At 37.8% G+C, this 23,330-nt stretch overlaps 1 protein-coding gene across 1 annotated transcript in view; it reads right to left on the minus strand.

The window, feature by feature from the left end:
- Positions 1-322: 322 nt before the first annotated feature.
- The window catches only part of LOC135154969 (uncharacterized), a 28,680-nt gene continuing 5,672 nt past the window's right edge, over positions 323-23,330 (minus strand). The window contains exons 2-16 of the mRNA XM_064103221.1: positions 22,658-22,996; positions 21,961-22,368; positions 21,337-21,417; positions 20,239-20,298; positions 17,284-17,535; positions 15,719-16,003; positions 14,429-14,743; positions 14,180-14,263; positions 13,679-13,891; positions 8,791-9,054; positions 8,032-8,268; positions 7,525-7,800; positions 6,735-6,989; positions 2,435-2,554; positions 323-1,137 (exon numbers count right to left, since the gene is read on the minus strand). Coding sequence (XP_063959291.1) covers positions 323-1,137; positions 2,435-2,554; positions 6,735-6,989; positions 7,525-7,800; positions 8,032-8,268; positions 8,791-9,054; positions 13,679-13,891; positions 14,180-14,263; positions 14,429-14,743; positions 15,719-16,003; positions 17,284-17,535; positions 20,239-20,298; positions 21,337-21,417; positions 21,961-22,368; positions 22,658-22,996 — 4,004 coding nt within the window. The remainder of the gene's footprint in view (positions 1,138-2,434; positions 2,555-6,734; positions 6,990-7,524; positions 7,801-8,031; positions 8,269-8,790; positions 9,055-13,678; positions 13,892-14,179; positions 14,264-14,428; positions 14,744-15,718; positions 16,004-17,283; positions 17,536-20,238; positions 20,299-21,336; positions 21,418-21,960; positions 22,369-22,657; positions 22,997-23,330) is intronic.

A 23,330-nucleotide genomic window follows, 5' to 3' on the forward strand; every position in this document is an offset into this window, starting at 1 on the left:
GTTGATAATCCTTCCTAAAGGACCAGTATACAGGATATACAAGAGAGGTCCGATAACGGAGCCTTGCGGGACACCATAGGGCAGAGAAAAGGGTTTAGAAAATGAACCATTCACGACAACCTTATGGCTTCGTCCGGCAAGTTAGGATTCCAACCAAAGAAGAACAGTTCCGCTGAAGCCGTAATCATGTTCCAAACGTTGAAGAAGAACACCATGGTCCAGCGTGTCAAACGCAGCTGAGTAATCCAAAAGGATGAGAACAGCCTCTTGTCCTTTATCCACAGCAAGCAGAAGATAATTATGAACCTTTATCAGGGCCGTTTCAGTAGAATGAAAATGGCGATAAGCTGACTGATTTGGTGGAAACAGCCCCTTTTCTAAGAAATGGCAAATTAGCAATAGGTCTGTAGTTCTTGAAATCATTAGTTTCCAGGCTGGGTCTTTTCAAAAGTGGCAAAACACAGGCTGTTTTATAAGACTCAGGAACAACACCAGATGATAAGGAAAGGTTCATGATGAGAGTTATAACAGGCAGGAGTTCGTCGAGGCATGCCTTCACTAGCCAAGTTGGGAGGGGATCCAAGCTACAAGATTTCGAAGGAAGTGACTTGATGACACGCTTAACCTGCATTTCAGAAACAAGGTCAAATTCTGAGAGGTTGGAGTCATGTGAAATCCCAGTCTGAGAAGGCAGTAATAGATCATCAGAAAAAGGGACGTTGAATGAAGAATTGATAGACGCGACCATATTCTCGAAGAACTCCCCAAATCTGTTGGCAAGGTCCTCATCAGAGTCATGATAAGGAAATGTGGTGGACTGCAGAGGTGAAGAAAATTTCTTCACGATCTGGAACAGCTGCTTTGAATCTGATCCTGCGATCTCACCTTTGAAGTAGCTTGACTTAGCCTCAAAGAGTTTACTGTAGTAAGAGTCACATTCCTGCTTGTACAGCTGTTTATGAATACAAAGTCCAGATTTCAGCATCAGTCGCTCAGCACGACGTCTGCACCTCTTCGCTTCCTTGATTTCTTCACTATGCCATGGAGCTTTGGGCTTGATTGTGCTGATCTTACTTTCAACAGGAGCATGCTTATTGAGGAGATCCAACAATTTCATATTATACATGTTTACAGATGCTGTAGGACAAGACGATAACAAAGACATGACTAATGAATTCAAAATGTCTTGTCTGAAGGAGCAGATATCAACACTCTGTAACTTCCTGTACGTGATCCGCTTCCTCGGATTCCCAGAACTTTCAGTCTTAATTCTTGCAATGACAGCAGAATGATCAGAAGGCAGGTTGGACAGAAGATGGATACCAGAGACTATGTCATCAACTCTCCTTGAAATGATTAAGTCTATGTATGTCCAGCACGGTGAGTTGGCTCCTGAACATGCTGCTGAAATCCAAGTGAGTCCAGAGAACCGAGGAAGGTCCTTACGTAGCTTGCACTAGTGTTATCAACATGAATGTTGAAGTCCCCAACTATTAGGGGACAATTATCATCGATAGCTGCAGACTCCAAGAGAGTGAAGAATTCAGATGTGAACATTCCGCAAGTCAGTTTGTTCGAAGAAGAAGGTGGCGGTCGATAAACTGCATACAGATGCAGAACTGACGACGGTGAGAAACGGATGCTAAGGTCCAGGAGCTCGAAAGATGAAAACTTGTGTATTTCCTTAACGGATGTGGTGGCAGATGATCGATGGATGACACATATGCCTCCTCCTCTAGCGGTCTTTCGAGGACAATGTAGGATTTCATAATTGGGAAGCGTTGACTTTAAGTCAGCTATAACAATGTCATCCCTGCAATCTCCTGTGAGCCATGACTCTGTAACAACTAGTACGTACGTCAAAGTTGTTATCATTTAAAGTGGATTTACATTTCATTTTTAATTGATACTTGTTTCTCCACTTTTTTCCCGAGCTTGACAATGATTAACAGAATGAAAATCAAGCATAAGCCATTTCATGTAAATCACAGCTCAGTGTAAAGCAAATGTCGTCACGATGGCCTCGGTTTGTGGGGGTGTGGGATGGGGCGCAATGTACTCTTCGGAAGTGTTTTGGGCAAGGAAACAAATAAAAAAAGGTAAAAGATATCTTCAAATCAATTTTACTAGCTAAATTCCAATTGTTCTTCATGATTAAGGTCTACTTTTTTCGCATAACTATTTCAAAGTTCTGCGCAAATAATTTTTCACTAACTTTTCAAAAACTAAGTGGTGCTCACTCAAGCAGAAATATTTTTCGACAGTTATTTCGTCATTTGCTTAAATGGATCTATACCAATGTAAAAATGTGGAAAAATCTTTAGGATATTACAAATGTATAATTTTACAGGATTTTTTCTAAGTGTAAACTTGTTTTTGATACGCACTGTATTATCTACACATTGACTAATTGTACAAATTAAACCATAAATACCATCGCTCTTTGACCTATCCGTCTTATGAGGTTGCATTAATTCTTCGGATTTTGAAGAGTCTTGAATGCCATCAGGAGGTGAAGGTCGCGAAGGTTCTGTGTTATTCCTTGTTTCAAGACCTGCAAGCAAATTTAAGTAAGAAAAAACTGTTAACTCATAATTATCTATCTCGTAAATTAATTATGACCATATAACTTTATTTAAGTTTCCATTAAAATCGTGTGGCAGTTTCCGGATTGTGTTTGGTGCATGTCATCATACTACCATGCTACAGTTGCATTCTGAACGAGACTCTCTCCAAACTGACTGACGGTGTGTCATTGCTGAGGACATATCACGTTTAATAGAGGGGTTGTGGCTCAGTGGATAAGTGTCCGGACTGTGAACTACAATGTTCGGGGTTCGAATCCCATGCACAGTCACTCGCAACCTTTGGCAAGGCGTTCCCCAGCTAGGTGTAGTAAATTGTTAACTGGTAGGAAGGAATTCGTTGAATGCTCGAGCACCTAATCAGGTTAGCCATGTTAGCACGTGCAATATAGTAGGGGAAGGCGGGGGTAAGTTGAGCATAGGGGCAAGTTGAGCCACCACCCCCAGGCCAATAATGTGAGTCAGACCTTGTGGTGGTGTCATGTATCGATGACCCATTACATAACCCTTTACCCCACCACATTGTTTTCGACTTGGAAACAAAAAGTACTTTTTAGAGGGAAAAATACAAATTTCAGCCAAAAAAGTAAAAAAGGGTGCAAAATAGATCAGTGCTTTTTACCCACATACGTCTTTAAATATGATAAAGAAATAAGAACAATATTGTTAGTCCAGGTATTGATCTTCATTCTTGGCATTGTCTTTTACGTGATGGATGCATAAGAAATGTGTGGATGTGAAAATATCGCATTATTTAAAGTTCGGACTGGGGTACTTTGAGCCAGCCAACATGGGGCAAGTTGAGCCATGGTAATTCGTATGGTAATAATATGGTATAATAAAAAAAGAAACAAACCTTGAAAAGCTAATGATATGCAGGCAGAAAGGTGCAAATTCACATGACAGTTCTTTTACTTTTAGAGGATGTTAGTATTTATAGAGAATAGGCAAGTGAAAAGACTTGAAATAAAAAATTGACATGCTGGTTCTTCCCGCATACATTTTGTACATAGTTTTTGTGGCTCAACTTACCTTACAAGGTGGTACAACCCACCCCACAGATGGGGCAAGTTGAGCCATTTGACATCGGTTTTTTCAAAGGTCACAATGAATTTCCGAGTGTGGGGGTAGAAAGTTATTTATAGCTGACAAATATTTCGCAAGAATCAAATTTATAGGCAAGGTACTTATTTCTACAATATTATTAGTCATATCAATTCTAACATGCAAAATGCAAAAAGTGTCACAACTTACCCCGCCTTCCCCTATGTAGCGCTTTATAGAAACATTGTATCAAGCGCTGTATAAATGCTGCATATAATCATTATTGTTGTCATTATCATCATTATTATTTTTTTTTCTACCCGGAGGTAGATTTTACTTATGCAACACTATCTTAAGTCTTGTAAAGCAAATATAGAAAATACAGAGGTATAAAGTAATGGTAACACATCTAGATTCAAATTCAGAACAGTGGTAAAAACAATCTAATTGAAGCATACAGTTGCGCTCAAAAGGCAGGGCCCTGGGAACGATTTGTTCAGTGGGGGCGCTAAGATCTCTCCTCAAAGGTGGGGGGGGGGGCGGACACAATTGAGTTTTCCATTGTTCTTTTATATACACACACACACACATACACTCACCCTCACACACCCTCACACACACACACACACACACACATATATATATATATAAATATATGACAGTCACTTCTTAGCTTTATTCTTATAAAAGAACATAGATATATAATTAGATAATTCGAGCGCGAAGCGCGAGCTATTTTTTTTTCTCGAAATTTCATGTATTTTGTCCTGAAAATTGAACATTTTGAGCAATTTTTGTGGTCCTGAACAAGACGCGTATACGTGTAACAAATGATAAATGCGAGCGCGAGCAGATATTTTTTATATACGCTCTGGCCTGATCGAAAGGGACGTGTTATAAGGACTGTTTACAGTTACCCATGAAGACGATACATATATCAAGAATCAAATAATGCGAGCGCGAGCAAAAAAAATGACATTCCGACCTAAATATTGGACATTCTAAGTACTTTTTAAAATCATAAACAGGATAAGTATACAACTATACAATTGATGCGAGCGCGAAGCGCGAGCGAAAACAAAATTGAGATTTCAGACAAAAAAACAAGACATTCTAAGCACTTTTCTAATCATGAAGAGAATAGGTATATAACTATACAATTGATGCAAGCGCGAAGCGCGAGCGGAAATAAAATGAGATATCAGACCTAAAAACGGGACATCTTAAGCACTTTTCTAATCACGAACAGGATATGTACATGTAAGTATAAAACTATACAATTGATGCGAGTGCAAAGCGCGAGCGGAAACAAAATTGAGATTTCAGACAAAAAAACAAGACATTCTAAGCACTTTTCAAATCATGAAGAGAATAGGTATATAACTATACAATTGATGCAAGCGCGAAGCGCGAGCGGAAATAAAAATGAGATATCAGACCTAAAAACGGGACATCTTAAGCACTTTTCTAATCATGAACAGGATACGTACATGTAAGTATAAAACTATACAATTGATGCGAGCGCAAAGCGCGAGCGGAAACAAAATTTGAGATTTCAAACCTAAAAACATAACATTCTATTCATATTTTGTAAATCAAGAAAATGATGGGTAATTGGATATCTTCCTATATTAATAATACGAGAGCGAAGCGCGAGCAGAAATTGTTTGATATTCTGATCTGAAACTATAATCTAAGTACGTTTAAAGGAGTAATTCATACTGAGTTTAATATTGTTTGAACAGATAAAGAAAAAGCAGACAAACAAAAAAATAAAGATTTGATCAAAATCAGACAAGGAATATCAAAGTTATTGCATTTTAAAGATTAGCATTATTCCGGTGTAACAGTGTTAGGCATGTCTTCATTAATATTCAATGAGCAAGCTGATGATGTCATATCCCCATTTGTTCTTTTGTATTTTATTATATAAAATTAGGTTTATTCAATATAATCCCTCAAAGAAAAAAAAAAGGTGAATTGACAACTGATTTAGTCCATAAGATATTCTTTGCTGCAACTCACTTCATTATAAGGGAGGCATATCATTCACACTGGTATGAAAAAAATGAAATAATTTTTTATTCCATGTAATAACATAAGAAAACGAAAAAGAATAGTGGGGATGTGACATCATCAACCCACCTATTAAATATTCCTGACGACATGCATATCACCCTTTTCAAAAAGTATTCCTAAATTTTAATTAAATAACTTAACTATTTGTTATTTAAACACTATTTCAAGTACTGTGTCGGAAAATACCGAAGTGGGGGAGGGGGGGGGGGGGAGGTTTCTACAAAACGTCGTTAATTTTCATTACAATTCTGTCATTTATCATACCTACCAGATTTCCAGGAGGTGCTGTCTATGAAAAAACTCGCAGCACCCTCGAATTTTGGGGGTGATTCACCGCCAGCACCCCAGGGCCATGGAGCAGGGTGAAAAAGACTCTGAAATTTTATTTCTATTGTCTGACTTGTAATTGTTAATACGAAACACGGGCGGTCGGGCACACTTGATTCGACATAAAACCTGGAAGTTTCAAATCCAACCACACCCATGTCCCTCCCTGCTATCGAGTAGTGTGTATGGTTATCACGTATCGCGCGCGACCACGTCTGTATCGGAGCTTGATCGAGTTTATGTTATTGGAATGTTAAAGGCAGTAGTAAATGATTTGTAATTGTCGGATGTGATAATTATGTACATTATAACAAAACTTAAAATACAGGGGGAACCTATTTTGTGGGGGTGCTGCCCATGGAAAACAATACACGCAGCACCCCCACGAAAATTTATGGGGGTGCTTTAGCACCCAAGCACCCCCGCTTCCCAGGTCCATGTCAAAAGGTAGTGAACCCCACTACAAAATTCACTCCATGCGGAGAGTTGAATGTTGATAACAACGCTACATTGTTTGGCGAGCCGAAAGAAACAAACTAGATTGAATTTAATACTTTATCACCCGACTTCACAATAAAAAATGTCTAAAACTTGGCAGAACTTGAACACTTGAAATATGATCATTTTTCTGGTAGGGTTACTCTAACATTTGAGCACCACTGTCATGATTGTATTTAGCTCACCTTGTCAAGACGGTACCTATCATGACTTCAAGTGAGAAATCAACGAAACCTTCTTTCAGAATTCGATCACTGAGGAGAATGCGTTTCTGCAGATTAAATGGTTGACTTCTAAGTGTGTAAACCCACTGGTCAAGGACTTGCTTCAGGTAAGATATTCCTTCGAAGAGTTCGACACGAACTTCTAGGATCCGAGATATCCTAGATGCAACATCCTTCCTAGTTGCCTCTTGCATATCCTCGAGAATGACCTTGTTTTCAGAGTCGAGATGTTCTGGGTGATGAACATTAAGAAGAATTTATCCAATTTATAATCTAGTGATAACATCACTTAGCCATATCGATGAGCAAAATAATTCCCATGTGCGTCATCTTTCCAAGTTGCTCTGATAAGCGAGGGAGCGCAAAGGGTAAACTAATTAAACACAGTGAACTGTCAACTGCACTACAAAATCCGCAAGAAATAAATCGTGTTCAAAATCATTGGCCCGATCTGGCAAATTATACTTACTGCTACTAAAGTGACGTCGTGAAATGACACCACTAATTTTTATATCATCATCAAAACATTTATCGCAAAAAAGCGTGTTCCAAAATTAATAACACATTATAATCTGCCATTAAAAGTATTGTAAATCCTATATTAGGCGCTACACATGCTTACTTAAAAAAAACCCAACACACAGTCAATCTGTAAGCAAAACATTTTATTTAATTTTAAATTTCATCTTGAATTATTTATTAGCTTATTGTTTCTTAACTGTAAATAAAATATTTTTTTCACGATCATGAATGCATAATCCATATACCATTTTCTAGTAGTTTGGTCAGTTCAGCTGAAAAGGTCCCGAATCCTTTATCATGGAGGCGTTTGCACAATTGTTGACGTTGCTCCTTATTCTGGATTTGGCTTTTCACGGATTCTATAAAGACCTTGAAGACATGCACGTAAGTCAGTTTGTCGTCCGAATAGATGTTCCTAACCCCTAAAATGTTGGCCATGATTAGGGCTTGTCGAGACATGATAGTATCTACAAGATATTTCATGACGTTTCCAGCCTGCTTTCCACTGCGATGAAAGTTACCTGAAGATGATATATAAATATAGATTCCATATTACAATTCCCCTCTCCTTTTTTTTTGTCTAATTCGATTCAAAATATTTCGACTGAATTTAAAGAAATGCATTGTGATTATCATAAATACTAGCGTTGTTTGGTAGTCCGGATTGGCTGATAAATGTCCTGCTTTTTCAAATCTGGATAATTTTCTCCTGTAATGCTGGTATGTTTTGGTCTAACAAAAGGACATATCACCTGTAATAATTCCAAGCGCCTTTTCTTTCCCTAGAACTGGATAGACTGCCTCAGCCAGTGCTGTCCTCCAATTGTATATTGGGCATTTCACCAAAGACCTCCAATACCTCAGCATGTCCATGAGGTCTGTTACTTCTCTGTTTATTCCAAGATTCTGAAGAATTTCGTTGCGGTTCGCCTCTTTGGAACCTTCTCCAAAGCTGACGTCACACAGATCAGCGTATGATAATTCATATGCTATATAGAATGGAAAAACACGGAAAATAAAATTAATATCACACAGCCACACACGTTTTATACACTATGAAAATACTATAAAAATATTGGGTAAAATTTTAACCAGCACGACGGTAATTATGTGTCCAACCAATTTGGGGCGGTATTTTACCCAATGCGGGTAGCGTACTGTCTGTTACATTTTGTGACTTTTGATTCAGTGACCAAGATGCTGTACATGTCATTTTATTTCTTTGTAATAAAGATAATAATTTCCTGTTGGGTATGTGATTACTAATGGATATTGCACCATACCTGTGTACAAAATTGTTTATTTCTATGGGGGGAATTTTTGTGTGCAGCCTTTGAAAGAAGTGGGTACTTTCTTTTGCTGGCCAGTTTAGTTTAGGTCCATGAAATAGACAAGGATAAGGTTTCTAATTATGTTCTAAACTGTAGCTGCAAATTATAATTATGTACTATTCATCGTTTCATCAAAGAAAATGTGCACGGTTACAAAATAAAAATGACAAAATTGATTACCGTACTTCAGCAGATGACTAATTTCTGGGAAGCCTGGTTTTAGAATATTACACAGTTTTCTGCCCGTCTTTTTGTTTATCAAGACTCCTACTGTTCCTCTGGACATGATAGGAGTCAAATAAAGTCGTTTGTATGATCTTAGTTTGTCTTCGGATATGCCGAGGGCCCTGGCCAGTGGATACACATCTGTCATCAAGAGACGAAAGGCTATATCGACGAGCTCCATGAGATATAAATCTCCCTTGTTTTCCAATGGAACGAGGGCTGCAGGGCATAAACGAAAAAAAAAAACTAACAAAACAAATAAAACCCCAATGAAATTATGGACACGTTCAATAAAATATTATGAACAATAATATATAAAAAACAAAACATTGACCCATTTAACAATTATAAAATTCATATTTATTTGTACCACCTTAAGGGACTAGTTCACCTAAAAAAAGTTGATTTGAATACAAATATAAAAATCTAACACGTATAATATTGAAAATGTCAAGAAATTTATTTTGAAATAAGAATTGTTTCACGTAATTTCAGTTATATACACACCCTGATAGGTATGCAAATGAGGGAACTGATCACATCACTCACTCACTATTTCTTTTCATAGGCGGATCCAGCTTTTGGCGAAAGGGGGGGGGGCGCACTGCCGAGCGGCGCACATATTTTTGCACTTCACCGGCGCCAAAAGAAAATGTTGAAAAAGGGGTAAAATCTGACCCTATCAAATGCTCTTTTCAAAATGTAGGATTTCCAGTCATACCATTTTGCATGACCACACGCAGATAATATTTCCGGGGGGGGGGGGGGGGCAAGACTCGACAATTTGGTGCACATCTCACATTTGCATATTTTTCATAGTTTTCATGAAATGTTAAGGAAAAAAAATAGTTTTTCACAACAGCAGATCGCGAATGTGCCCCCCTTCCCCCTTGCTGCGTACGACCATTCCCTGAAGTCCACTTAAACATATTTCATTATAACAGAAAATATACATCAATTTAAACATATAATCTAAAACATATATAGAGAGAGATTGAAAAACTTATTAAAGAAAGAAACAAGCAAAAAGTAACACAAATTATGCATGTTATGTGCGATTTCAAAATCTCGTGTATTAACCCTTTTATTGCGATGAGGCCAATACTTTTGTATATTAATAGAGATACAAGTTTTTTTATACTAATGTATATATATATATACACAGGGGCGTCGATCCTTTTTTTAAGATTTGGGAGGCAAAATCATGAATCAACTTTCCAAAGGCGCTCGATATCACACAAAACAAACTCACACACACACACACACACACATATATATATATATATTTATATGACTCATGAGATAGAAACACATATCTCACCAACAAATTAATGCGAGCGCGAAGCGCGAGCTGAAATTTTTTAATATACTGACCTGAAAACAGGAAAAAGGTGCCTGTTTAGGACTGTTCGTAGTAAACCATGAGGAGGATACATATCTCACTACACAGATAATGCGAGTGCCGAGGGCGAGCTGAAATTTCTTTATATTCTGACCAGAAAGCTTGATATTCTATGTATTTTTGGTACCAATGATTAAGATGGGTATCTACAAAAAACAATAGATGCGAGCGCGAAGCGCGTGCATAAAATTTTGATATTTCGATCTGAAAAAAAATGACAGTTTAATGGACGTTTGTAATAAAGAACAAGATTATATCCAGCAAAAGATTATTGCAAATCGAAGCGGGAGTTCTTTTGACGTTTAGAACTGAAAACGGGACATTCTATTCACCTATTTAATCATAAAAAGTATGGAGTTTTGCTACAGAAATGATGCGAGCGCGAAGCGCGAGCTGAAAAATTTTATATTCCAATCTGAGAAGCGGATAATTTAAGCACGATTTTAAATAAAGAACGAGTTGTGTAGCTCAATCTCAATATACGACTGGTTGCGTAATTATACACTCCCGGTACTAGCAACGGGTTTTAGCAAAATTTTGGGCTAAAATATCGAATCATCTTCATAAAACACTATAGTAGCTGTCTTAAACTAAAGGCCATAGAGGTCGCACAATGTGGAATGTGTAAAGAAGAAAAGTGACTGACCTTCTTTTTATTAAAGCATTGGAAAATAAGATCAAAATTAAAGGATTTGCTCTACGCTTTTGTATGATTCTGGGATTTTTTAAATAAATTAAAGATTTCATGACATCTGTCATTCTGTGGGCAACTGCCCCGCCCCAGTCCACTCTGTAAGGGCATGCGATAAGCTTTGTTATGACCATTCAACAATAAAATGTATAACCAGGTGCCGCTGATCATTCTTGACCGGCGCCGATCTAGATTTGGTTGGCAATAGGCCCTTCTTCATTATTTTACCGGCGCCTATTTATTGGAACCAGGGGACGCTGATTATTCTTGACCGGCACCGATTTAGAACAAGTAGTGCTGATTATTTTTGCCGACGTCACGTAAGATTCAGGCAGCGGCAATTCATAATTGACTGGCGCCGATTTAGAACCAGGAGGCGCCGATTATTCTTGACTGGCGCCGATTTTTAACCAGGTGGTGCTGATTATTCTTGTCCGGCGCCGATTTAGATTTAGGTGGCGCAGATTATCCTTGCTCGGCGCCGGTTAAGACTCTGGCAGTGCCGATTTTTCTCGACTGGCGCCGATTTATAACCAAATGGCGCTGATTTTTCTTGTCTGACGCCGATTTAGATTAAGGTGGCGCTGATTATTCTTGATTGGCGCAAGTTATATGCAGGCAGCGCACTGCTGATTATTTTTAACAGGCGAAGTTGTTGGGAAAAGGGTAGTTAAAAAAAAGATAAGGAAGATGATATGATTGTGCTTCGCTGGGGGATAGTCTTTCCTTACTGTTGCTAATATTATATCAGTGTATATTTTTTTTAAGCGGCGCCTTTTCTTTTCTTTCCTTTATTTTTATTTTTTCAAGCAGCGCCTTTTCTTTCTGAAGGCGCCGCTCAAATATTAGGGGGGGGGGGGCGCCCCCTGCGCACCCCCCTGGATCCGCCACTGCTTTTGTATTCTTTTAAATGAATTATGAAACATTCTCCTCATCGTCAAGTGAAATAAAATTTATCCCTCCCTGAGCTTGTGGAAATGCCAATGTTTTAACATTTAATGGTTCAGTCAAATTGGTCCTTATCGCTATGTAATGGTACACATATATATGGACTGCTATGATAGGCACGGTTGTTTCTAGAGGCTCAAGGGGACCGCAGTTCAATTAAATTAAAACAACATTAATGGTGAGGCACATAATCGACTCTCTAATTTGCATTTCACTGAGTTGTTCATAAAAATCTTTTGTGAAATATAAGTAAAACTTTTTTATTGACTTTCTTATTTTGTATCTTATTTGATAAATTTTTAGCGTTGTTCTTGTTTGATTTTCATCTATTGAATCAAATCAACATTCCGGGTGGCAATCGCGTAGCCAGGATTTAATTTTGGAGGGGGCAGTATGTGCACGCGTAACCTGCCAACACTTACAGAGCGCGCTCCCTAGGGGGAGGGGGCAGGGAGGGGGAGTTTCCCCCTCCCTTTGCGGAGCGCGAAGTTTTAGATATCTCATCAAATTTTAATCAAAATAAGACGCCTCTTGCGTCCCTAATACCCTTATTAGCACGAATTCAATTGACTTGCTGTGATTAAAAGCAAAACCTGTTTTCAAAAGAAAATATGAGCGCCTACAAAATGGGAAAAGATTTAGGAATTCAAAATAGTTCCTCTTACCGCAGGAAGCGCGAAAGCCAATACGTTTTATTAAAAATTGAGAACAAAAGTAATATAAAATACCTACCTTAGTCACATCAGATTTGATTGTAAAAACTCTAGCCACATTAAATTTCTTTTACTTGCAAAACATACTGTAGAAAGCTGATACATGCAGGGATCTCTTCCCGCGAATGGCAAGTTCCTTTCTCTGAAACTTTTACCTGCTCTAATTTTGTTATTTCTTTGATAATACGAAGAAAAATAAAGCGCAAAATGTGAAAGGGATGATGAAAGCTAGAAGAGGGAATTTTCCTTTCCCATGCACGCGAAGCACGGATACTCCTTTGCCTTATTTTGGAAGAAAAAAATGTGTAATTTTGCTCAATATTAAGCACTTCCTTTTGTATGATTAAGAAACTTCAGTGATATTCAAAATTTTAAATCGATGGTGCAAAACCAAAACAGGATCGGAGATGGATGTGCAGCGATATAGAATAAAGTTTCATCGTACCTACTTTTGCATATCTCATAGCACGGCACGAATATAATGCTTTCCCCTTTAAGCAGAAGCTTAGCCAACAAATTGCTTGCTGAAAAACGGAAAAATAGCATTTGGGGACTCGGGGGGGGGGGGGGGTGACGGTATAAAAGTTTACCCGCTCTGAACAGAAGAGCCGAAATTTTGTGTCAGTGCAATTAACAAAATGCTATTCATACTATCCATGTCAACTTTATAATTTCTGGCAAGAATGCGATTCCCATGGCCGGGGAAGGGAAAAAACGGAGTAGGATAAAGGTGTGGGAAACAAAGGGGAAAGGCAATTCTGATATTTTGTATGAAGAGAGAAATAAACATCTAATTTAGGTTTTTATTCTTTTGACATGTTTGACAAAAAGAAAGAAAAAACCAATTAAGCTATGCCCTTCTTCTCTTTTCTCCCTTCGCTTTTTCTTTTTCTCCCTTTTCCCCTTATTTTTTTCTTTTTGGGGGCGTTCGGGGGGGGGGGTGGGGCGACCGCCCCCACCACCCCCTGGCTACGCACCTGCCGGGTGGACCTGAACGTTAATCTTTGCGTGAGACTTTGTGGAAAGACCTCGATCGTTTTTCTTATTCCCAGCCAGTATGATGTTACATTTACCTTGTCTTTGCCTTACCTTCCTTTCCAATTAGTTTTAACTTTACTCGAAGCCTTTCTCTGCAGTTTGCCTGTCGATCTTCAGCTCGTTCCTTCTCCATCCAAGTTTTGATTGCAGAGAAACAGTCTTGTCCTTTAAGATCACCGAATAATGTTATCATTTCTTTTTGATCAAGATACTTTGTGATACTTTGTATTTCACCATCACTAATACTGTCAGCAGGAAGGGCATCTGTAAAGAATTAGTATGGAATGCAATACTAAGAAAGACCAAATGAAAAAAAAAATTATTCATAAGCTTTACATAATACATGTATAACAAAGGCGAATGTAAGGAGTTGGACAAAACTAATAGATTGTATTGTGAGTTGTAGATTGTGCTTTCGATATAATTGCGAATGATAGATTTTGAAATAATATTACAAGGATGAAAATGTCAAATGCTCATGTAAATCATCTGAATCATCTTTTCGACAACTGCAGATAAACAAATGAATTTCGTACAAAAGGGTATACATACCTTCAGCACGTTCTGTATCACATGCCTGTTTAATTTCTTCCTCGCGCTCCGGTATTAAGTAACTGCTATATCCGACCAAATAACCTACAGAATAAAGAAGCACAAAAATTGTATCAGTACATTATTGCATAAGTACATTTGTTTTTACTGTATTTGATATAATTTAAGTAGTATGAGTGTAGCTGATCAGCTGACGTGTGTCAATTATCAAACCAAGTTCTTGAAACCTGAATCTTCAATGTAACATACCTTTTAGATCAGAGCGTCCGATACTAATTGCTGCGTGATCTAGTTCACATCTTCTGATAATATGATGGCTATTTTCCAAACTTTCCTTTTCTTTGGTTAAATCATCTTCACTCCTCTCTTGTTCAGTTTCCTCATGCCTCAGCCAATCGCCGATCATCGACTGAGTATCAAATACGTGTTCATTGTTTTCATCGCTGATGGTGGCGATCTTCTCATTGGTCAGTTCAAGAGCACTTGCCAAAATGTGACAATGTCTGCGAGTCAGCTTCGAGGTAAAGTATTGTAACTCCTCATTTGATATGGGTTGATCAGGTACTAGAGATACAAATACATGCGATTAAAATACAAATTAAAAGCCCGGTCTGTTAAATTACAGAATTAACGGTGTCGAAATAAAGTCAGAACAGAAGTAAACATGAACGATCAGGAACTGTCGTACATCTTACATAAATGAATTAAAATGAATTGAAATGACTTAACCCTATCAAGGCAGGGAGGGGGGGGGGGTAGTATCGCGCAATATTTTCGCCGCACAATGTTCTTTGACCGCGCCGCTCGCTGCCTTTTTCGTTTTAGGTCTTGTGCATCTTTTTTAAAACTAACTAAACGACGCCCAGGTACGCGGCTCCGTAATTATGCACAATTCTGTTAGTGCATGTTAGACCAAAAATTGCTCAAAAATGTGATTTCGTGTACAAAGTCAAAGCAAATTCAGTTTTCAACCAAAAATCATTAATGTATGACTATATTTAGTTTTGCTGGTCTAAATGGATTTAATTATGCTGTTTATGATCTCTAATAAGTCCTCGACAAAGCTCAATGAAAATAAAGAAAAACAAAAGTTACAAAAACAAACAAATACATTAAAAAATTGCAAAAGATCCATATAATACATACGAAATTGATCTACGTCGCAATTTTTTTCTTCATGAATTCGCTAAGAACGACACAGAGTAGTTTATACCAACAGTTAAAACATTTGGAACTTTATTTACGGAAGAAAAAGTATGACTTTGCATAAATTAACATAATCACTAATAGCAATTTGCATGAAATAAATTACTATTCATTTTTGTACATTACATGTATGTCACACACAACCTGCATGCCAATTTTCGGCGTGACCGCGCGATCGACGACCGATTTTTTTTTTTTTTTTTTTTTTTTTTTTTTTGGGGGGGGGGGGCTTCAAGCCCCCATCCGGGCTACATAATATCCCAATATACCCCGGCCTAGATCATGGAGATAGGGTTAAGGAAGATCATTTTCCGGGGAAAAGGTCAAACTCACCACAAAAGAAAGTTCTGTCGACTGGCGTGCATTCTGCTCTCTCGAGAGCTAAACTCAGTATTGAAACTGGGTTTTCATCAAAACGTGTACTGGCCCACTTCTTCAATTCTTCCAATGATTTTGGTATCAGCTCCGATATCTTTCCAGTGTCCTCAAGGTCCTTTGGATGGGGATAATGAATGATCTCCGAGAGAAAGGTATTGATTTTCACTGGTTCTCCAATGTGCCAAAAAATATGCTCGAGCATTCTTTCGGAAACCATGATCGTCGAATTTGTCCGTACATCTATAAAAGGCAGAAACTCTATACAGTGCGTATCAAAAAAAAGTTTACACTTTGAAAAAGCCCTGGGAATTAAAAAAATATACAACATGTGGGTAATTTTTTCACATATATTCTTGGGTTTGGGTCTCATCTATCCAATTAAAGTAGAAGTTATGACAGAATGTTACACTTGAGTAAGCACTGTCCATTTTTGTAAAGCTCCCAGAAATCTGTTTGCGCAGAAATGCTCGTTTTCACGGGGAAGGGGAAAGGACGAAATCAAACTTACCCTGCGAAACATTTCTCATACATTTCCCTTGCACTTTTAGTCAATTGACATAAAACAAATCATACATTCAAGCATTTTGTAACAATTTTGCCACCCAAATTAAACTTTCAACACTTAGTAACTAAGCACAACCCTTACCCTTTTTGTGCCAGCTGGATCTGAGGACATAACTGAATCTGAACAAAAGTTAATTGCCGACATATCCAGCATTTTTCACTATGTTTTTATCATTTAAAGTGGGTTTACATTTCATTTTTAATGTAATACTTGTTTCTCCACACTTTTCCCAAGCTTGAAAATGATTAACAAAATAAAAATCAAGCCTAAGCCATTTCATGTAAATCACAGTTCAGTGTAAGGCAAATATCGTCACGATGGCCTCGGTGTGTGGGGTAGTGAATGGGGCGCAATGCACTCTCTGAAGTGTTTTGGGCAAGGAAACAAGTTTAAAAAGGTAAAAGATATCTTCAAATAAATTTTACTAGCTAAAATCCACGTGTTCTTCATGATTAGGGTCTACTTTTATTCGCATAACTATCTCAAAGTTCTGCGCAAATGATTTTTCACTAACTTTTCAAAAGTAAGTGGTGCTCACTCAAGCGGAAATATTTTTCGACATTTATATCGTCATTTGCTTAAATGGACCTGTACCAATGTTAAAATTTCGAAAAATCTTCAGGATATTACAAATGTATAATTTTACAGGATTTTTTCTAAGTGTAAACTTTTTTTCGATACGCACTGTATATCAGAAAAAAGGTAGATAGATGCTAAAAATATATACTTTTACGTAAAGGCCGCCCGCCAACTTCCCCGGAATGTCGCAGTTTCTCTCCTGTTCCTGCTCTGTAACTCCATTTCACTTCTACCTCTATCCACTTTTTGTAGTCCGTGTACACGATGTACCGTCAACCCCACCGCAATCCTTCATACAACTATGCAAACTTTAAAATATCAACCAAATCGATTTTTTTAGGAGGGGGGAGTTATTACTTCTTAATGCAGTACTTACCATAAATTTCTTTCCATGCGTCAGGGTATTTAGCTCTGTCTAAAGCTGTACTCAATTTCTGCGCTTGGTCGTATTCATCGTCGTGTGCCTTGCCTGCTTTCCACTGACACAAATGCTTGTAAGCCTCCGGGACTGTGAACACATCTTTCAATTTCCCGATACCTAGCTGTTCAAAGGTATCGTTCAATTTTCCCATATCAGACATGGTTACTTTAGACACCATCATCCAGAGCTCGTAAAAAGACAATTTCCCTGAGAGAATGAATTTTGTATCAAAGAACAAAAGACTGATGCAAGTCTATAATAATCATGATCAATTCCATTATTATTAGATGCCGTTGCTAGGACTAGTCGGGTGTCTGGAAAACGAAGACCGAAGACCGGGGACTTATATCACACTCGTGTGAAAGCGTTTGTAGTTCACGCCCGAAGTGTGTACAAAGCAGTGCAAAGTGTGTACAAAACACGAACGCGGGTTAGAATGGACTTCGGACCTTGCCCCCTACACATGTTCTCCCATTGACCATGTTGACAATGCGCGGGTCCCCGGTCTTCGATCTTCGTTTTCCAAACCCGTTGTTGGGTGTCTGGAAAACGAAGACCGAAGACCGGGGATCGCATTCGTTTAGCTAAGATACCACTTATAAATGTCTTTATGAAGGCCTCTATTATTCAGCTCAAATTCAAGAATATTCTGATCTTGAATACATTAATATCAATAATTGGCTGATAATTAAGTCATATGAATTGCTTTGGGTGAATAAATAGCAAAACTAGTATAGTTAATTTAGACCAGTTGAGGCGGGATAGGTCTACCAGTTTACACCACTATAAGACCACCAAGACCGGTAATAAACTCCAGTAATCAAGACCAGATTCAAAATTCCAGTTAATTTAAGAACAACTCGAGACCAGTATACAGACCAATTAAATTTTAACTGGTCCAGCTAGTACAATGAACTGGAACAGTTAGATCAGTATGACGTTGTTTCATTTTCCAGAGTTACATTAATCTGGTCCAGTGAACTTTGGCTGACATTAATTTGCAATTCTGCTACCATTGACATATAAGGCAGGTCCCCGGTCTTCGATCTTCGTTTTCCAAACCTGTTGTTGGGTGTCTGGAAAACGAAGACCGGGGATCGCGTCTATTCGTCTAGCTAAGATAGGCCTATAATATTCAGCTCCAGTTTAAGAATATTCTGATCTTGGATACGTCATCAGCTATGATTGGCTGCAGATAAGTTATGGTTATTTGTGTGAATATCGTGATCAGCTAGGGCATGATTAATAAGGATAGATAACAATTATAACGTACATATTTCACCCACGGAATTCAGCCATTGCAATTCTGAAAAACCGAAGACCGGGGATCGCATTCGTCTAGCTAAGATTCCACTTATGCCATCATTAAAGCCTTTATTATTCAGCTCAAGTTCAAGAATATTGTGATCTTGAATATATACATTAACATCATTCATTGGCTGATAATTAAGTCATATTGATTGCTTGTGTCAATAAATATAGTTAGACCAGTTGAGGCGGGATATGTCTACCAGTTTACACCACTATTCCACCGAGACAAGTAACAAACTCCATGGGGTCCCAAACCTATCATGTATTCTCATTTTGTTAAACTATGTAATATGTCTCTTGTTTTGATTGGTATAAATAAATTTGAACTTGAACTCCAGTAATCAATCAAGACCAGTTTCAAATTTCCAGTTAAAGGTTAACTCTAGACCAGTAATTTAAGACCAGTTTATTTCTTAACTGGTCCAGTACAATGAACTGGACCAGTTAGACCAGTATGCCGTTGTTCCATTTTCCCTAGTTACATTCTGGTCCAGTGAACTGGTTTTTCCTACTTGGCTGACATCAATTTGCAAACTACCATTGACATATAAGGCAGGTCCCCGGTCTTCGATCTTCCAAAGATTTTCCAAACCTGTTGTTGTGTGTCTGGAAAACGAAGACCGAAGACCGGGGATCGCGTCTATTCGTCTAGCTAAGATGGGCCTATAATATTCAGCACCAGTTCAAGAATATTCTGATCTTGGATACGTCATCAGCTATGATTGGCTGCGGATAAGTTATGGTTGTTTGTGTGAATATCGTTATCAGCTAGGGCATAATTAATAAGGAAAGATAACAATTATAACGTACATATTTTACCCACATAATTCAGCCATTGCAGTTCTGAAAACTTTAATAAAACTGAAAACTTGCATACAATACATCCTATATACTGCGCAATCACGTACGTACAACAGACTCAACTCAACTGGCGTTTGGAACTATTTTACCAACATTGACATTACGCATGTCCCCGGTCTTCGGTCTTCGTTTTCCAGACACCCAGGACTAGTCACCCTATTTGATTCATGAATACAATTGAAGAAATGAGGCCATGTTCTCGAAGTGATCCTTTCACTTCTTTCATCTCTTCATTAAATTCATTTTGACAACCATTAAAACACTTCATCAGTACATTTTTCCCCACATTTATGTCCTTTATTTTTGTTTTGTAATCATAGCTTCATATGCATGATATACATTATTTACATGATTATGCTAGTTCCAGTTTATAAATCTGATAGGATGTGTAAATTGTGTGTGACCTTTAATCTTCTTTATCATTTGCTCTTGAATTATTGTTTTTAAGGAAAGTCTTGTAAAAAGGGAGTCAATATCATGCACGCTATATCTCTCCATAGCGTCATTTAACATAATGCCACCATTTCAATAGGGCTATTGAGTTTGTAGATTAATCGATTTTAATCGATTAGAAGATCGCTAAAGGTATGCATCAAATATTCCAAGGAAAATGCGAAACTTACAACCATTAAAATGTGGTTGGTCCAATTTTTAATAGCAAAGAATGCACTTATCAAAAGGGTAAGGGACGTATGTAATCATCCCCTTATCAATCCTTAAGCTTGACTGTGATAATACCTTTAATTTCCTTAGTTTCCATAAGAGGGTAACGTTCCTCTATGTCATCGTTACCAGACCCTGTTACGGGGAAGATACAGAGACATTTGAAATAAAAATAAATGTAAATACATGTATCAAATGCAGTTCTAAATTACAGTAAATCATTGTTTTATTCCAATAATGCCAATTTCCCGAAAGCATATAAGCCATGTACCTAGCACCTTCCGAAACGGCACACAAGGAAAAGCTTTTATAAGTACACGTTTGTACCTTCCACTATTCCAGATAGATGGTCACAGAATTACATCTACAACATGACAACGGTCTTGCAAGAGCGACAAGGGGCATATAAAGGTGCTTGCAGTATTGGTAGCAACGTTTGAAAATGCAAAACATATTTTTTCTAACGTTTTGTAGAGCCTGCATCCATTCTGTTCATTCTTGAATCTTGAATAAATAATCCCTTCTGCAGCTCATACTGGAAGCTAAACTGGGGTGGGTGCATGTGCAGTCAATGGCCGACGGTGACGTTAGAGGTCATTTACAATAAAAAAGTGGAGGTGTGTGCAAGTAAAAACATGGCCATTCAGTTCACAATAACCGGAGTCCAGCAGTTGGCTGCACTGTTAGAAAATTTATCCTTAAAATGAAAAAAGTTCATGCAGCAGAGTCTCGAGAACACCTGTAATCTTACCAGATCATGTACAATTACAGGAAATTGGTATTTGGTGTATGGAACCTTACAAATTTCCTTTAATAAAACACCCTTTTCCCCCTTTTAAACAGACCTGTTCTGTTAAATTGCAGAAAAAAATCCTGTTTTATGAATTTACAGAATGATTCTGTTATTGCTTTCTGCTAAATCTTCTTTTTTTCTATAAAATCAGGTTTTTTTTAAACAGTGTGCAAACTTCTGATAACTGGGAAGGCAGCCGCCAGGAAGATATAGTGAGGGAAGGTGTGTTGATAGCTACACTTCTCCGGTGATAATTTTATTAGAAATATTCTAATCATGTGTTTTTACATGAAAATCACACACAATTTATTCAAAATTGTATATATTCAAGATTTATTTACACCCCCACACCTACTTACATTAATTTCAGAGTTACTTACCTCGACGATGCCTTCGGAACCAGATCATGAATATGGAGGCACCAATTACTGTCACGAGTCCTAAACTTGCTAAAGGTATTACTGTTAGAGGAATAAGACATTCAATTATTAACATCACATTATTCATTCAGTCACAATAACATTGTTTTGAATTGCTATTAGGGGTTCTTAATTTTATTCAGTGTATATTCACATCGATCATAGACACCAGTACATATAGGACTATATTTTATAAAGAGGAAGAGCAATCGACGTCGGAATAGGCGGATGATAAATAATACGCTTAACAGCACAATTCCATCCCAAAGTTTGCATAAACCATTATAGCAATACATAATGTTTCAGTTTCATAAATTCACGGCAAATGAACGATATAATCGTTTCTGTTAACTGATTATCGATTCCACAATCACACGGAAATACAAAGCTTTATTTATTGAAAACATATTAAAATAATTGTCATCTTGTTCATAGGTTATACAATTGCAGATGAAACTAAAAGGAAAATTCTCGATATCTCTGTGTCCATTATTTTGTTGCAGAAGAAACAAATGAAGGTGAGAACAAACAGAATCATAATGATAATTTTAATGATATCATGCTATCAACCATCAGCATCCTTACCAATAACCATAAGGAGGTTTGTTCCCTTTGGTGGCATTGTTGTCATGGACGTTGATTCTTCGGGAGCCGAAGTTTGTTCTTCCGGAAGCCTGACAAATGCCGTCACCGCACTTTCCTTGTGGTGTCCAGGTAGATCTGATGCAACACACACGTATGGCCTTTCACTTGGAGCTGCAATAATTGAAACCGACTTGTTTCTGGTTTCATCGTTATTGATCCATTCTTTCGTCTCGGATGAAGCAATTTTCTCAGTCCCGTGCAAGAAGAACAGGTTCAGTTTTGGGTAAAAGCCAGAAGCATAGCAGATGAGGTTTACAGTGGTATGTGTGGTAATGGTACAACCGAAGTCTTGAACAAACGAAGAGTCATTGCACCCCTTAATGGCCGGGTAAGGTTCTCTAGGTGGCTCTTTGAAAAAGAATTGACCAATTACATGACCATTATAATGCATGATATAATATAATTGCAGGTATAACCTCTTCCCGAAAGAAAATCACAAATTATTTGTTTTCTTTATAATTTGTTCGGTCAGAACGGTTACTTAAAGGACAGATAATGTTTACTAATATGAGAAACAGGTACCACTACAAGACCAAAACCAACATACTTATGATAAATAGACGGGAAATTACTTCTGCCCCTACAACATAAAAACATCACTCAACTTTGCGAGATAAAGTATTAATTTCTATCTTACCTACTACACTCAAGTCAGTAAAATTGTGGATTAGAAACCCGCGGTAGTTTGAAACTCGACATATGTAGCAGCCCTCATCTTTTATATGGGCTTCTTTGATGATCAGTGAATAGTTATTCGCTATCTCACATGAGTTATCTTCAGCACAAAGACCCGGCCATATCTTATCACCCATCCATGTCACCAATGGCGTTGCTTGCGCTGGGTCGTGTCCTTTCTTCCAGTAAACTGCTAAAGGTTCTCCGTAGAATTCGCAGTTCAAGACGGCAGTGCTTCCTCTGGGTATGGTTTTTAAGACATCTGTGTAGACGAACCCATCCTTGATATCTCCCATGATTCCTACAATTGCCGCAAACAAACAATGTACTATTTCATGAAACACCTTTTAGGTAATTTTACAAAATTTGGTCAAGGCCAGCCAAGTATTAAGATTCCAGGATCATAAATTTCTATTAGGCCTATATTCCTGAAAACCTTTTCTAAAAATGCTTCGCAAAGTACATGTACTGCCAAGGATTCTGCTGCAAACCAAAGCCATGAAACCTGTCAACCATGCAACCTCATGCTAAATGTTTGCGCTGGAAATTTTTACTTTTGAATTGTTGATTAACTGTTTGAACTACAATTATCACTAGCGTATCAAGTATCAACAATGGCAAGAAAATTTAACGGC

Source organism: Lytechinus pictus, chromosome 8 (genome assembly GCF_037042905.1).
Source record: "Lytechinus pictus isolate F3 Inbred chromosome 8, Lp3.0, whole genome shotgun sequence".
NCBI lineage: Eukaryota > Metazoa > Echinodermata > Echinoidea > Temnopleuroida > Toxopneustidae > Lytechinus > Lytechinus pictus.